At 43.3% G+C, this 15,060-nt stretch overlaps 1 protein-coding gene across 1 annotated transcript in view; it reads left to right on the top strand.

The window, feature by feature from the left end:
* Positions 1-12,540, top strand: part of yes1 (YES proto-oncogene 1, Src family tyrosine kinase) — a 71,644-nt gene extending 59,104 nt beyond the window's left edge. Inside the window, exons 9-12 of the mRNA XM_070893017.1 lie at positions 4,992-5,068; positions 6,037-6,190; positions 6,282-6,413; positions 10,954-12,540. Of these exons, the coding sequence (XP_070749118.1) occupies positions 4,992-5,068; positions 6,037-6,190; positions 6,282-6,413; positions 10,954-11,162 (572 nt within the window). The 3' untranslated portion in view covers positions 11,163-12,540. The remainder of the gene's footprint in view (positions 1-4,991; positions 5,069-6,036; positions 6,191-6,281; positions 6,414-10,953) is intronic.
* The last annotated feature ends 2,520 nt before the right edge of the window (positions 12,541-15,060 follow it).

The raw sequence follows: 15,060 nt of genomic DNA, 5'->3' as shown, positions 1-15,060 counted from the left end.
GATGGGCGCTCACGCTGTCTGCATACAACTATGTAATCCGCCACAGACCAAGCACAGAGAACTGCGCTGATGCTCTCAGTCGGCTACCATTGCCCACCACCGGGGTGAAAATGGCACAGCCTGCAGGCTTGCTCTTGGTGATGGATGCATTCGAAAATGAAAAGTCACCCGTTACAGCCCGCCAGATCAGAACCTAGACCAGTCAGGGTCCTTTACTGACCATGGTTTAAAAAAAAACTGTGTCCTCCGTGGGAGCTGGTCCAGCGTTCCAGCGGAGATACATGAAGAGATCAAGCCGTTCCAGCGGCACGAAGACGAAATGTCCATACAGGCCTTTTGTGGAGTAATCGCATGGTTTTGCCTAAGAAAGGCAGGGAAACGTTCATACGCGACCTACACAGTACCCACCCAGGCATAGTAATGATGAAAGCTATAGCCATATCCCATAGTCATGCGTGCGCCAATGCAACACTTGCTCTCAACTGAGGAATGCACCCAGGGAAGCACCACTAAGTTTGTGGTCATGGCCCTCCAAACCGTGGTCTAGAATCCACGTTGACTTTGCTGGCCTGTTTCTAGGCAAATGTTGTGGATGCTTTTTCAAAATGGATTGAGTCTGTAAGCACGTCCACTGCCACCATTGAAAACCTTCAAGCCATGTTTGCCACGCACGGCCTGCCTGATGTCCTTGTCAGCGACAATGGGCTGTGCTTCACCAGTGCTGAATTCAAGGAAATCATGACCCGCAATGGGATCAAGCACGTCACATCTGCCCCGTTCAAGCCCGCATCCAACGGCCAGGCAGAACGGGCAGTCCAAACCACCAAGCAAAGCTTGAAACGTGTGTCGGAAGATTCCCTGCAGACCCGCCTGTCCCGAGTCCGCACTAGACTCCATTCGCTCACCGGGGTTCCCCCAGCCGAGCTGCTCATGAAAAGGGCTCTCAAAACAAGGCTCTCTCTTGTCCATCCTGATCTCCATGATCATGTCACGGGCAGGCGACATCAACAAAGCATGGACCATGATCGCACAAACTTGTCACGCGATATTGAAGTCAATGACCTGTATTTGTACTCAACTATGGACACGGTCCCAAATGGCTTGCTAGCACGGTTATAGCCAAAGAAGGGAGTCGGGTGTTTCAGGTCAAACTTGCCAATGGACTAACTTGCAGAAAGCATTTGGACCAAACCAAATTGCGATTTGCAAACTGCCATGAGCAACCCGAAGAGGACACCACGAACGTCGACCCTCCAACATACACACAAGTGGCAACCAACATCACGGTTGACCAAGAAGCTGAACTCCCCATTCCCAGCAGCCCGGCAAGGCCAGCTGCCCAGCAAAGAACCAACTAACTCACCCACACCTGCATTTGTATCGAGACGATCGACAAGGGAGCAAAAAGCCCCAGATCATCTCACCCTGTAAATGTGTACTATTGACTTTGGGAGGGAGTGATGTTATGTATGTAACCTTAGGCAACCTGTATCATACTGCCACCAGAGGGCCTACTTGTTGGAGTCCCAAGGGATCCCAGCATGCCTTGGGCGTATATAAGCAGGCCTCCCATGCTGTACCAGTAGTCTGGAGTTTAAATAAAGGAGCTAAGGTCACACTTACTTACTGCCTACAATACTCATAGAAACATAAAAAATAGGTGCAGGAGCAGGCCTTTTGGGCCTGCACCGCCGTTCAAGATCATGGCTGATCACCCACCCCAGCACCTCTTCCCCCCGACCCCCCCCCCCCCCCCCCAGCCGCAAGGACCACATCCAACTCCCTCCCGAACACATCCAATGAACTGGCATCAACAACTCTCCGCGGCAGGGAACCCCACAAGCCAACAACTCCGAGTGAAGAAGTCTCTCCCAATCCCAGCCCCAAACAGCCCACCCCCCATCCCAAGAGTGTGCCCCCCCCCCCCGGCTCCGGACCCACCCAACACCGAGAAGACTCCCCCCGCACCCAACCCGCCCCGTCCCGTCAGAATCCTTCCCAAATGCCGAACAGCCCCAGAGCCACACCCCCGCGACGCCAACCACCACATCCACCAACCGCCATCTGCACAGTCAACCCGTCCACCCCACTCCGAACACCCCCCGCACCGAGGCACAGAGTCCCCAGGCCCGCCCCTCCAACACACTTCGCCCCCCCCCCCCAAGACCTCCGCTGCAATGTGGCCCCTCCTGTTCTCCGCCCCCCACCTCCACCACTCTCTCCTCCATCCCCCGCCCCCGTCTCCCCTCCACTTCCCTCTGCCTCCCCGCACAGGCTCCCATCTTGGGGGTGGTAACTTTCTGGGGCAGGGAATTTTAGCTCCCAGCATGGAAGTCCTGCTCCCGCCGCAGAATTGGCCTTACCACCCCTCAATGGAAGCGGAGTGCAATATCCCACACTCCACTTCCTTTGGGGGCAGTTACCGGGGCACTGTGACAGTTGGAACTGGTGCTCTCCACTCTCTCTCCTGTGACAGTTGGAACTGGTGCTCTCCACTCTCTCTCCTGTGACAGTTGGAACTAGTGCTCTCCACTCTCTCTCCTGTGACAGTTGGAACTGGTGCTCTCCACTCTCCCATCCTGTGACAGTTGGAACTGGTGCTCTCCACTCTCTCTCCTGTGACAGTTGGAACTGGTGCTCTCCACTCTCCCATCCTGTGACAGTTGGAACTGGTGCACTCCACTCTCCTGTCCTGTGACAGTTGGAACTGGTGCTCTCCACTCTCCCATCCTGTGACAGTTGGAACTGGTGCTCTCCACTCTCCTGTCCTGTGACAGTTGGAACTGGCGCTCTCCACTCTCCCGTCCTGTGACAGTTGGAACTGGTGCTCTCCACTCTCTGTCCAGTGACAGTTGGAACTGGTGCTCTCCACTCTTCGTCCAGTGACAGTTGGAACTGGTGCACTCCACTCTCCTGTCCTGTGACAGTTGAAACTGGTGCTCTCCACTCTCCCGTCCTGTGACAGTTGGAACTGGTGCACTCCACTCTCCTGTCCTGTGACAGTTGGAACTGGTGCTCTCCACTCTCCCGTCCTGTGACAGTTGGAACTGGTGCTCTCCACTCTCCCGTCCTGTGACAGTTGGAACTGGTGCTCTCCACTCTCCTGTCCTGTGACAGTTGGAACTGGCGCTCTCCACTCTCCCGTCCTGTGACAGTTGGAACTGGTGCTCTCCACTCTCTGTCCAGTGACAGTTGGAACTGGTGCTCTCCACTCTCCCATCCTGTGACAGTTGGAACTGGTGCTCTCCACTCTCCTGTCCTGTGACAGTTGGAACTGGCGCTCTCCACTCTCCCGTCCTGTGACAGTTGGAACTGGTGCTCTCCACTCTCCCGTCCAGTGACAGTTGGAACTGGTGCTCTCCACTCTTCGTCCTGTGACAGTTTGAACTGGTGCTCTCCACTCTCCCGTCCTGTGACAGTTGGAACTGGTGCTCTCCACTCTCCCGTCCTGTGACAGTTGGAACTGGTGCTCGCCACTCTCCCGTCCTGTGACAGTTGGAACTGGTGCTCTCCACTCTCCCGTCCTGTGACAGTTGGAACTGGTGCTCTCCACTCTCCGTCCTGTGACAGTTGGAACTGGTGCTTTCCACTCTCCGTCCTGTGACAGTTGGAACTGGTGCTCTCCACTACTCAGTTGCATTACTTTATTATGAGCATAACAAACCCTTTTGTTGATGAGCTGTGCATTTGATTTAAAAATATTTTTTGCAGTCTCAACGCTTATGGCAGTACACTGCAGTGCTGCATCACTGAGGCATGGGAGAGTGTTATACTCTGCCCATCGTTTTCCAAATTCTAGCTCAACATATGCCTGTAATGTAGTTTAGGTTAACATTTTTGCCCTTTCAGATCCATCCTTCCAGAGTAGAGGAGGAAGGAATGTTAAATCCAATTAATCTTGGAAAATTTTATTTTTAATTTAATTTTTATTGTTAGCATAAAAATGAAAGTTTGACTATGAATACCAACTTGTCACCTCAGTAACACTTCATTAGTTTAAAATGTGTAATCTACTTGATACATTTTCAGTGGAGGAAAGGGTATCTATTTTCATGGTGCTTATGGAAATTCTTTAACTGATGAAGATTGTATCCTTGTTTTTAAAAAAAAACCTTAACTAAACACTTGCCATTTGAGAAAAAGTAAATTTGCCAGATTGTTCAACACCCCCCCATGTTACCAATTTTGTTAATTTCTACCCTCTTTGTACCACTCACGTTGTGGTTGGCAAAAGGAGTTTTAGGCTACTAATGTTGCTTTTGAGCCACTACTATAATAATGTGCAATAGGAACCTTTAGAGATTCATTTGACCAGTCCCTCTTATCATAAAGCAGGCCCCCTCTTTCCTGCATTCTGCCTATCTCCAAACATGACACAGATTGTGATCTTTGGAGAATCTGTAGCACCGCACATTCATTTTCAGTCCACTGTACAGCAGTTTTTTGTTGAATACTTGTTGGTATCGTAACTTTATTAAATTGTCTATAAATGTCCCTGTGATATGCAGCTCACGTGGTTAGAGTGATTGGATGTGGGTTCCAGTAAAGGTAAAATATATTATTCTCTGATCCAGTGATGTGCAACTCTGCAGCGAATAGATTGCCTGCTAGTAATGTATACCAACAAATGTTTGTTTGATCAGCTGTGTGCAGTTTGCTAAAATGCGGCTGATTATGTATGTTTTGAGTGTGATTCCAGCAAAGCTCTCGCCAATACTCAACCAGCACTATTTTACTGACTGCTAACCCATTTCACAGTCTCATTGTACTGCTTTTGTTTCATCCAGTTTCATCCAGCACTCCTTGTAAAAAGAAATTGTGTGGCCATTAGACCACAAACATTGGTGTTACACTATCTCACAATAGTGTTGTCAAATAGGAGCTGAAAGCCGATACAGGGGACTAAAGGTGTACTCCTTCCCTAATTGTTCAAAAACAAATAATGAAAATGGTACAAATAAACTGAAAATTAACTTTATTTACTGTTTCAGGAAGTTTATTGGATTTTGTAAAGGAAGGTGATGGGAAATTTCTGAAACTTCCTCAGCTTGTTGATATGGCTGCACAGGTGAATAAGTTGTCTATTATAGAAGTGCTACAATTATTGCAAAAGATTTTAAACGTGTTTAGTTATAGAAGCATGCACAAAATTGAGACTAAACTGTAAACAGTTGAAGCTTCAACGATTGCTGTTCTTTGCCAAGTATATAGGTCCAAGGCATTGCATAATAGTTTTATTTGATTTTGTTGCGTTTTTGTTTGCTTCCCTAGCCTAATCAGATGGAAAAATTTCCCATCCAGTAGGGTTGCTGCTACTTAAGTGGGAAGGTCACTTTATAAAATACAATAGCTTAACACATTTATAAATACTGCTAAAAGTATTTTGAATCTAAGTTAGTGTCCATGATTGGGCAAGTTGTACATACTTTTTGACAAAATAAGATCTTGATTTTAATGCGTTTCATGTCATTACATTGCTATCAATTGGGATCTCCTGAATCCACATTCCTATCGCATACCCATTGCCCTGCCCCATTCAGTCTGTCCAATTTTAGATTTGGCAAAAGTTGACAATTCTATCACCCAGTGGATCCCTCGTTTGAATATCAGCAGCAGCTGGATTCTAACATGGCTTAATGTACCACAATATCCAACCTTATTTTGTCATTGATTTATGCTATTGAGTTTTGCTAATTAACAAAATCTGTGTTAAATGCCCATTATTGTTTGTGTCATGCTTATTCTTCGTATTGTAAAATTCACAAAGGGTGAATTCTAAACATTACAGTTCTTTTGCAAATTGCCACATGTGATTCATTTTTGTGTGCCAAACACTTAATGGTAGTAAAACGGTCATGCATCTCTGAATATGTACAAGCAGTAAATGTTCAATCTTGCCACTTAGATTTTTACTGATCTACATAGCAGTTTTCTTATTCTAACTACAAATACTGATATCATAGTGCTTGGCGTAGTTGATTAAAATTATGTGAAATACCTGCTTAAATGTATTGAGAACTTTTTTTGTTTGATAAGATTGCTGATGGCATGGCGTATATTGAACGAATGAACTACATCCACAGAGACCTGAGGGCAGCCAACATCCTTGTAGGTGACAATCTTGTATGTAAAATAGCAGACTTTGGTTTGGCACGGTTGATTGAAGATAATGAATACACAGCAAGACAAGGTAGAGTTTGATAATTCTGTTAGAAACATACATAGGTATACTGAATAGGTATACTGGTCCAGTCAATAACTAATATGTTCTTTTCGTTTAGGAGCCAAATTTCCTATCAAATGGACAGCTCCAGAGGCTGCTTTATATGGGCGGTTTACAATCAAATCTGATGTGTGGTCTTTTGGAATTCTGCTGATAGAGTTGGTTACTAAGGGAAGAGTGCCATATCCAGGTAAACAAAACGCAAAATTCTTGGCCACTGGATCTTTCAGTAAAATGCTGAGAAAACATTTAGGTGAATGTTTCAGTTAATGAAGGAAAGTTGGTTTTCAGAGATGTAACTTGAGGGCATATGTGTGATGATCCTGTAGGCCAAGAGAGCAGTTGTGCTACCAACACAGGTAGCAGAGAATTGGGAGAGTAGATTCCTCACCAATTTCTTTCTCGGCTCCAATTCAACGTTCTTCTACATTTAATGAGCTGAAGTGCTTGTCCAGTTCATGCCTTAGACTTATTAAGGACGCAAAGTTGATGCAAAAATATTTAAATTAACAGCTAGCATAATTCTGCAGGATTTGTCTCAAAATGCATTGGTTCTAGACCATATCTGCAGATCTTGGCACAATGACTGCTAATGAAGGACAGCTGCTTCAGCTTGCTCTGGAACTGGAGAGCAGAACTTTACAATCTGTAGTAAGGACACTTGCAGCCAATTTGCAAGATTGCTACTGCTCTCACCTTTTGTGTCTGTAGCTCATTCCTGGCTAGTATTGCAAAAGAACTAATGCTGCCCAATGTATAATTTTTCAGTCAGCATAGCCAATGGTGAATAATGTCAGTCAACTTGGCCAACGCTTGCATCTCCTTTCCCTCTCATGTCTGCCTAATGTCACTACACTGTTTCATTTCCCAAAGTGCAAGGGGTAACTTATAACTCCCATGTGCCCAACTTGATCTCATCCAGAGTGTCGGTAAGTGACCAGGTTTGGATTTCAGTGCTTTGATGTGTGAAGCCAACAAAAAATATGCATGTGACAAGGCTTTCAATTGTATGTTGCATCTTGGCTATATGCCCTACCAGAAGGACATTCTTGCTATTGAGGGAGTGCAGCGAAGGTTCACCAGACTGATTCCCGGGATGGCGGGACTGATCTATCAAGAAGGACTGGATCAACTGGGCTTGTATTCACTGGAGTTCAGAAGAATGAGAGGGGACCTCATAGAAACGTTTAAAATTCTGACGGGGTTAGACAGGTTAGATGCAGGAAGAATGTTCCCAATGTTGGGGAAGTCCAGAACCAGGAGACACAGTCTAAGGATAAGGGGTAAGCCATTTAGGACCGAGATGAGGAGGAATTTCTTCACCCAGAGAGTGGTGAACCTGTGGAATTCTCGACCACAGAAAGTTGTTGAGGCCAATTCACTAAATATATTCAAAAAGGAGTTAGATGGAGTCCTTACTACTAGGGGAATCAAGGGGTATGGTGAGAAAGCAGGAATGGGGTACTGAAGTTGCATGTTCAGCCATGAACTCATTGAATGGCGGTGCAGGCTAGAAGGGCTGAATGGCCTACTCCTGCACCTATTTTCTATGTTTCTAAAGACACAGCTGTAAAGTTGTGTAATGGATTATCATGGCAAACTGTAAATACGGAACAGATTGATGAGTAACACTTTGTGGCATTAAATCTTGCAGCATTTACATGGTACTGTTGATTAGTCTTGCCAGATTGATTAAAGTGTGCCAATTTCAGCCCTGTTCCATGTTTTGCAGATACAGTAGGCATTCGTGAGCATGTCTCCCCATTCCTGACAGGTGTGGTGAACTGCTGTCCTCTGGGGATGTTGCTCTGGAGTTCTAAACAGGGCAACCTCATCACATCTGCCTACTGTACGATGTCCACTTCGCCAGCCATTAAGCAAGGGGGTCAGTGGCAAAGCCACTATACCATTTTCCCACCAACTTGTTTCATCCCTCCCCGTTAGATTTTCTGTCCTATCACTCTTGGCTGTTGCTTCTCTTCCCCTCTCTCCTCCCACTCCCCCACCCCCGCCACCACCACCACCACAAAGCCTTTGCAAAGGCTGAAGTGTGCTCAAAACAATTTTCAGCTTTTTAAAAGCCTTCAACAATTTTAGTTGCATATATTCACTTATTTAGTGTTAGAGGCTGCATTTCCTTAATTTTTTGCAGTTTTTTTTAGGGTTATATGCTTGAAATATACTGTGGAGCTGTGCCGGGTGCATATTTAAATAATATTTGAGCTGACCTCACAACATCTGGCAAGCCAACTCATCATTCTACCAGCATGTGATTTGGAACTTATGCAACAGTTCCAGCAGCTTTTTAGCCAGGATTGTTGAATTGGTTCCTGGAAGCAGTGTCAGTACTGCTGTCATTCACTCCTGGCTTGTTATAATTAAGACGGTGCCTTTTTCATGGATGCCGCAGCTCCATGATTTTAATGCTTAATCAAAAATCAACAGTCAGTTGATTACTTTCATACTTTAGCAATCTTTTCAGTCAGCCTGCTGACCCTCTACCCTACTCCAGTGTACTCCTGCCAAGCCCAGTACCATGAATATTAAAGATACTAATTTTCTAAATAAAACTACCACCTCTTTCAGTAGGAATGTATCTGTCCTCCAGTCAGCACCCACAATACTGACTCTAGCATCAGCAGGAACTGGCTCAGGAAAAAGAGCTATTAAAGGCTCAGTTAGAGCATGAGCGTGCCAACACCGCCAGTCCCTTTTCTTCCTCTCTTCCCTATCCCACCACCTAACAGATTGGATTGCAGCCCCTATGGACTGCCACAAACCAGGAATAGCCATATTCTTTACCACCTTAACAGTGGCAGGCAGAAAAGAGAGCAAATTATACAAAAAAACAAAATGCTAAGTATAGCTGCACCCGTGCAAAGGCAGAAATGTTATGTGCTCCATTTGATGCTCCCTCCTAGTTGTTTGATGGCTTGATTCTCTTTGTATCATCTTCAGGTATAATTAAAGTTATCCATGACTTTTCGGGATTTTTACTGGCTTCCATGACTTAACATTTTTTAACTATGATTAATCCATTTTCCCCAAATAATTACTATAAGTGGCTCTACCATTTGTTGCTGTAAGGGTCAAATATGAAATCAATTTAGACAATCCTATTTCATTCCCTAGTGGACGCAGGTCCACAATTGGAACTCACTCAAACCACAAGGACGGATGATGTAGGAAATGTGAAAATTCACATTGCTGCATTGTGAGGAGCTCTTAGATTGGCAGAAGGACATGTTTTTGGGTCGGAATAGATGGAGCTTTGTTGTACATCTGGTGCAAGTTAATAGGAGTACTGGATGCTGACTTTGAAAGCCAGAAGTGAAAAACTGTTCCATTCTATTGGGGAGGATGATCTCGCTACCAGATGAGGTTGTGGTGTGATTATGACAGATGTGCCACAATTTCCATGGCAGTACCACTGCAGACTGGATGTATGAATAAAATTGTAAATGGAATGAAAAAACCTTTCCAAAGCTGGGACATCCCAAAGTGCTTCACAGCTAATAAAATACTTTTGAAGTGTAGTCACTGTTATAACTTAGGAAAATGTGGCAGCCAATATGTACACAGCAAGGTCCCACAAACAGCAATGCAATAATAACCATGTAAACTGTTTTAGTAGTGATGGTTGAGAAATAAATGTTAGCTCAGACACTGGGAGAACTTTCTTGCTCCTCTTTGAATAGTGTAATGGGATCTTTTGAGTATCAGCTATATGGGTCAGTGGGTAGCACACTTGCTTCTGAGTCAGAAGGTTGTGGGTTCAAATCCCACTCCAGGGATTTGAGCACACAAATCTAGGCTGACACTGCAGTGGAGTGCTGCACTGTCGAAGGTGCCGTCCTTTGGATGAGACATTAAACCGAGGCCCTGTCTGCGCTCTCAGGTGGCCGTAAAAGATCCCATCCCACCATTTTGAAGAAGAGCAAGGGAGTTTGCTGTGCGCAAAATTGACTGCCGTGTTTCCAACATTACAACAGTGACTGCAATTCAAAAATAAAAGTGCTTCATTGGCTGTAAAGTGCTTTGAAGACGTCTGGTGGTCGTGAAAGGCACTATAGAAATGCAAGTCTCGTGTCCACCTGAGAAGGCAGGCAGGGCCTTGGGTTAATGTCTCACCTGAAGGATGGCACCTCCGACAGTGTAGCACTCTTTCAGAACTACTCTGGAGCATCAGCTTACATTATGGGCTCAAGTCTGTTAGAACATTCATAACTCACAGCAGAAGTGTATAGGGGAATGTAAATGAAGGCCACAAGCGAAGAGCTGAGTCTCTGGGGCTCACTATTGTGGAAATAGGCCATTGAATGTTTTCAGAAACTAATCAGGCAAACTTACCAGCGTCTGTCTACCTGTTGAGTCATAAACCCCAAATGGAGTCTGTGCAGACAATGTGAAAAAAATATTCAAGTCGCAATGTTTGAGTTGGGTAGTTAAAATGATGGTTGCTACAATTGTCTTGCATAAAAATAGTTCATAAACAAAAATAGTTTTCAGGGTTTAAATCCAATCCACACACTCAAAATTGAATTTTCTGATAGCTTTTAGGGGTTCTACCTAAAATGTACACAGCCTGAATTTAGTTTCTATTTAACAGATTCACAGTACCGGTTTGTCCAGTCATTCATCTGGTTTTTAATTCTGGATAAAGGATGGGAAAACATTTTAATTTAAGAGAGATACAAGTCATTTGCTAATTATTCAAATATTTACCACAGGTATGGTGAACAGGGAAGTTCTGGAGCAAGTGGAACGGGGCTACAGAATGCCTTGCCCTCAGGGATGTCCAGAGTCTCTCCATGAGCTCATGAAACAGTGTTGGAAGAAGGATCCAGATGAAAGACCAACATTCGAATATATACAGTCCTTCCTGGAAGACTACTTTACTGCTACAGAGCCCCAGTACCAACCTGGAGATAATCTATAAGCCAAGTCAACTGCAGTAGGCTGTTGGTCTGTCAAGACTGAAGGATCCCAAGTGGTGTCTCCCTTCTCGATACTGAACCAACATTGATGTGCTGTCTGGAATGCCACTGCGCGGTTGCACAGAACCACTTTTTTTTCTTGAACTGAACACATGTCATTTGCCATTTCACTTCAGGGTACTAAAGGAATTTTTGTGAACACTAATCATTTGTAGGTTAAATATGCTGTAGGAACAACAGGGCCCATGTTTCTAAATGTGAAGACCTATATGATCTTATAAAACTCTAACCTAGGTATTAACTAAAGTCCTGTATTTTTAAGAGGAATAAGTCTTAAACTTTTTAGACTATTGATATAGCAATCTGACTTAAACTTCTTAGACTAAATTTGCCTGGGTCTGTTAAATGTAGAGTGAGTGCAAGAGTTAATCTTGATTTATTGGGAGATCTCAATAATCAGATGACTGTATGTGTGAGTATTGCACTGTGTTCAATACTTCTACTGATGTAACTGGAAATGCAGCATGAGATTTTAAATTTTATACATGGTTTGCTTGGGTTTAATTAAAAAACACAGGAAAATAATGAACTAATGTTTTGTAACATTGTTTATAAACTAAACTACAATTCTTTTTAAACTTGAAATCATGTACAATTAGCTTCATGGAGATAGGTATGGGATGCTTTTTGATTTTTGTTGGGAAAAGTTGATTTCAGAATGAACAAATGTCCATTAATGACTGTTAACGGTTTGGTATTTAAGGATGTAGCTTATTTCTACTAAAGAAACACATGCTGAAAATTTGAAATCATGAACAAAGTAATCGTAACTTGCAGATCCAGACATATCGAGCAATAATTGATGGGGTGGTACTGCTGCAATTGTGATAGTGACCGAGCTAGAAGTGTCAATCATGTGTGAAGTGCAACTGTAAATTTGTTATATACTGTGGGAAGGAATGCTGAAACTTAGTCATGGTCTTATTAGTGCTGAAGCACAATTCCCTGAAAGTGAGCAACAGCATTTCCAGATAATGAATTCTAACTTCCAAATGTTTACAGGACTTGCTCTAGCTGTGGAAATTGTTCTACAGAGCACATCTTCCTAATCAGTGCCATCATTTGTACATTGTTCCCCTCCAATTTATTTTGTGATAACAGTTTTAAAGGTCTCTGTATGAAATCACATAATCTATGATTTTTGTTTATGTAACTTTTTTGAGAATAAGCAAGCTTGGTTGTCTGTTTTCTGTACTAATATCAGAACTCCACTGCCAGAAATGCTTTCTGGTGATTTCATTTTGTTTCATTACTGAACTGAATCATTCCTGTAATAGCATTTGTACAGTAAATAAACATGAATTTGTGTCACCACCTTAATTATTGTTTTACCTGGAGAAAAATTGCATAGTTTTTTTTAGTTATTTCACTATCTCATCCCATTTCTCGTTCTCATCACTTCCCCCCCCCCCCCCCCCAGCAAAATTTCCTACTACAATGCACAATTTTCTGTTTTGTTCCATTTATAGTGTTCACTTGCAAAATCTATTTTATTGCTATCCCATCTCTAAGGCAATTGCATTAATTTCCAAGATATGAGAAAAACCATGCAGAAAGGATTTCTCTTGAACTGCGCATTGATTTAACAACTTCCGCATAGAAATAATCTGGCACCATCCATACTTTGAGAGATGTGAGGGAGAATAGGAGGACAAGAAACCACAGACAGCATTCCTTTAGCTGTCTGGTAGAATGTAAAAAATTTGGTTACATGGGGCTAGAATTTCCTATCAGCCTGCCAGCGCCCGATTGCCACCCAAAAGGCTGCTAAGACCGGGAAGAAGCACAAACTTCCCCCCCAAAAGATAAAAAAATCTGCTGAGTGGAAAACATGGGCTTTGCACCCCATTCCAGGTGAAAAAGTGCAATTTAGGGTCGATTGGGTGGTTCGTAAACAAAATGGGTGAAAAACTTTAAAAAATGAATAAAAATTTACCCCAAAGCTGTGGGTTGGGCCTAACATCAGAAAAACAATAAAAATAATTTTTCAAAAAAACATTCCCAAGACACTTTAAAACTAAATCACCACAACACATTCTTAAAATAATTAGTAAAAAACCAATTACTAACCTTTTTCTTGATTTTTTTTTAAACTTGCCTACGGGTCACCTCAGCCAAATATCACACCAGGGCAATCTCAGGACGGCAGGCCGGCAGTCTGCTCCCCAGCGGTACCTCGAAACCGCCGGCGTAACTCAGGTAAAGAAATTTTCTCTCTCCTGGTTACAGCCCACAGTGGCCAATACCACCCAGAGACCGGGTGGTAAGCCACAGGAAATTCTAGCCCATGGTCTCTCACTCTATTTTTGATATATTACAGGAGCTTATGCAATTGCACCTCTTTCTCTTCACAATATTTAGGGCACCAGAAAAAGTTATTCTTTACTGTTTAAATTTGTCTCTTTGGTAATCTGTGCTCTTTACACTGTTTTAAACCTTGCAGAGTGGATAAATTAGAATTGTTTGAAGCTTTTGTTGAATTTTGGACTTCTATTAATATGCAGACTTCTGGGGGATTGGGTGATGGTGTGAAATGGACACTATCCTTTTCACATCTAGGACTTGGATTCAAACCCAGTCCACAATGATGCTAATGGGATGAAAGATCCCTTAGTAAGCATGGGCCTACAACACAAAATTGTCTCCAATTCGGCACAAATTGTTCTGGGTTGTGAAATACGACAATATTTGTCTCGGGTGTTTATCTGAGGTTGGGGGTGAGGCTCATTATAAAGAGAACCTTGCTTGCATCTGACTAATACGTGGCTTGATGCTGCTGTTTCTGATACCAGGCATGATGCTGTTGCTTCCATTACCTAGCAGCATTCTGTGGTCACAATAACCAGCTTTCCAACTGGTTCATGCTCTATTTTGCTCATTTCCAACATCCAATTTCAAGATTTAACATTTCCAATTGAGTGACTGATGCAGGAAGTTATGTTTGCCTTAATCAGCAATTTGGTGAAAGTTCTTGAAGAATAGGATTATTTCAGTCAATGCTACATGTAAAGCTATACTTCAGACTCATCCAAGCACTCTCAGCTCCAGGTCTGTTCCACAACATCTGCAGTTATCTTTCAGAAGACCAGGATGGAGGTATGGCTATTTGACACTCTGCTTCCTTCAACTGAATCTTTTAAGACTTTCAACCGATCAGTTCTGTATTTTCTCTGGTGCTATCCAAAGCAAATGCCACAAAGGTAGTAATACTAATAAAACCTTCCACTTCCCCCAAAGAACAACCAATTGACACAACAAATTACCCCACAGCTGTAGCAGAGCTGCATACCACCTGATCCTGAAGCTTAAATTAGAATTTGTGGTGAGCTCCCTGTATCTCCAAAAGGATTGATTGGTCAACATTAAACCATTCTTATAAATGTATTAACTAGAGGGCACAATTCCATTCACTTACTGTGAGTCATGGTTTTGCTATCAGCCCAAATTCTTCAAGTAGTCTACAGACATAGGGTCAGCTTCCACATGTACACTGATACCTAGCTCTCCACTACTCCCAACCACTTCACTGTGCCATCCAACTGCATGTCCAACATCTGCTCTTGGATGAGTCTTGCATGGAGTCAGACATCTAAAAGAACAGTGCCATACTAGTTTATCTCCTGATTGATAATGGTCTATTCATGTGTATGTCAAAGCTGTATTCAAAGAATGAGGAACAAATATCTAATCATAGGTAACCAAGCAATATATCATCTCAAGAATGTTTAAGAACTGGTATTACTTGTTAAACGTTTTACCCTAAACCGCCACAGGAGAATTTTAGCTATGAGAAAAGATTGGATAGGCTGGGGTTTTCTTTGGAACTATGGTGGCTGAGAG

This window comes from Pristiophorus japonicus, chromosome 1, assembly GCF_044704955.1.
Source record: "Pristiophorus japonicus isolate sPriJap1 chromosome 1, sPriJap1.hap1, whole genome shotgun sequence".
NCBI classification, from domain to species: Eukaryota; Metazoa; Chordata; class Chondrichthyes; family Pristiophoridae; genus Pristiophorus; species Pristiophorus japonicus.
This window is presented reverse-complemented; position numbering and strand designations above follow the sequence as displayed.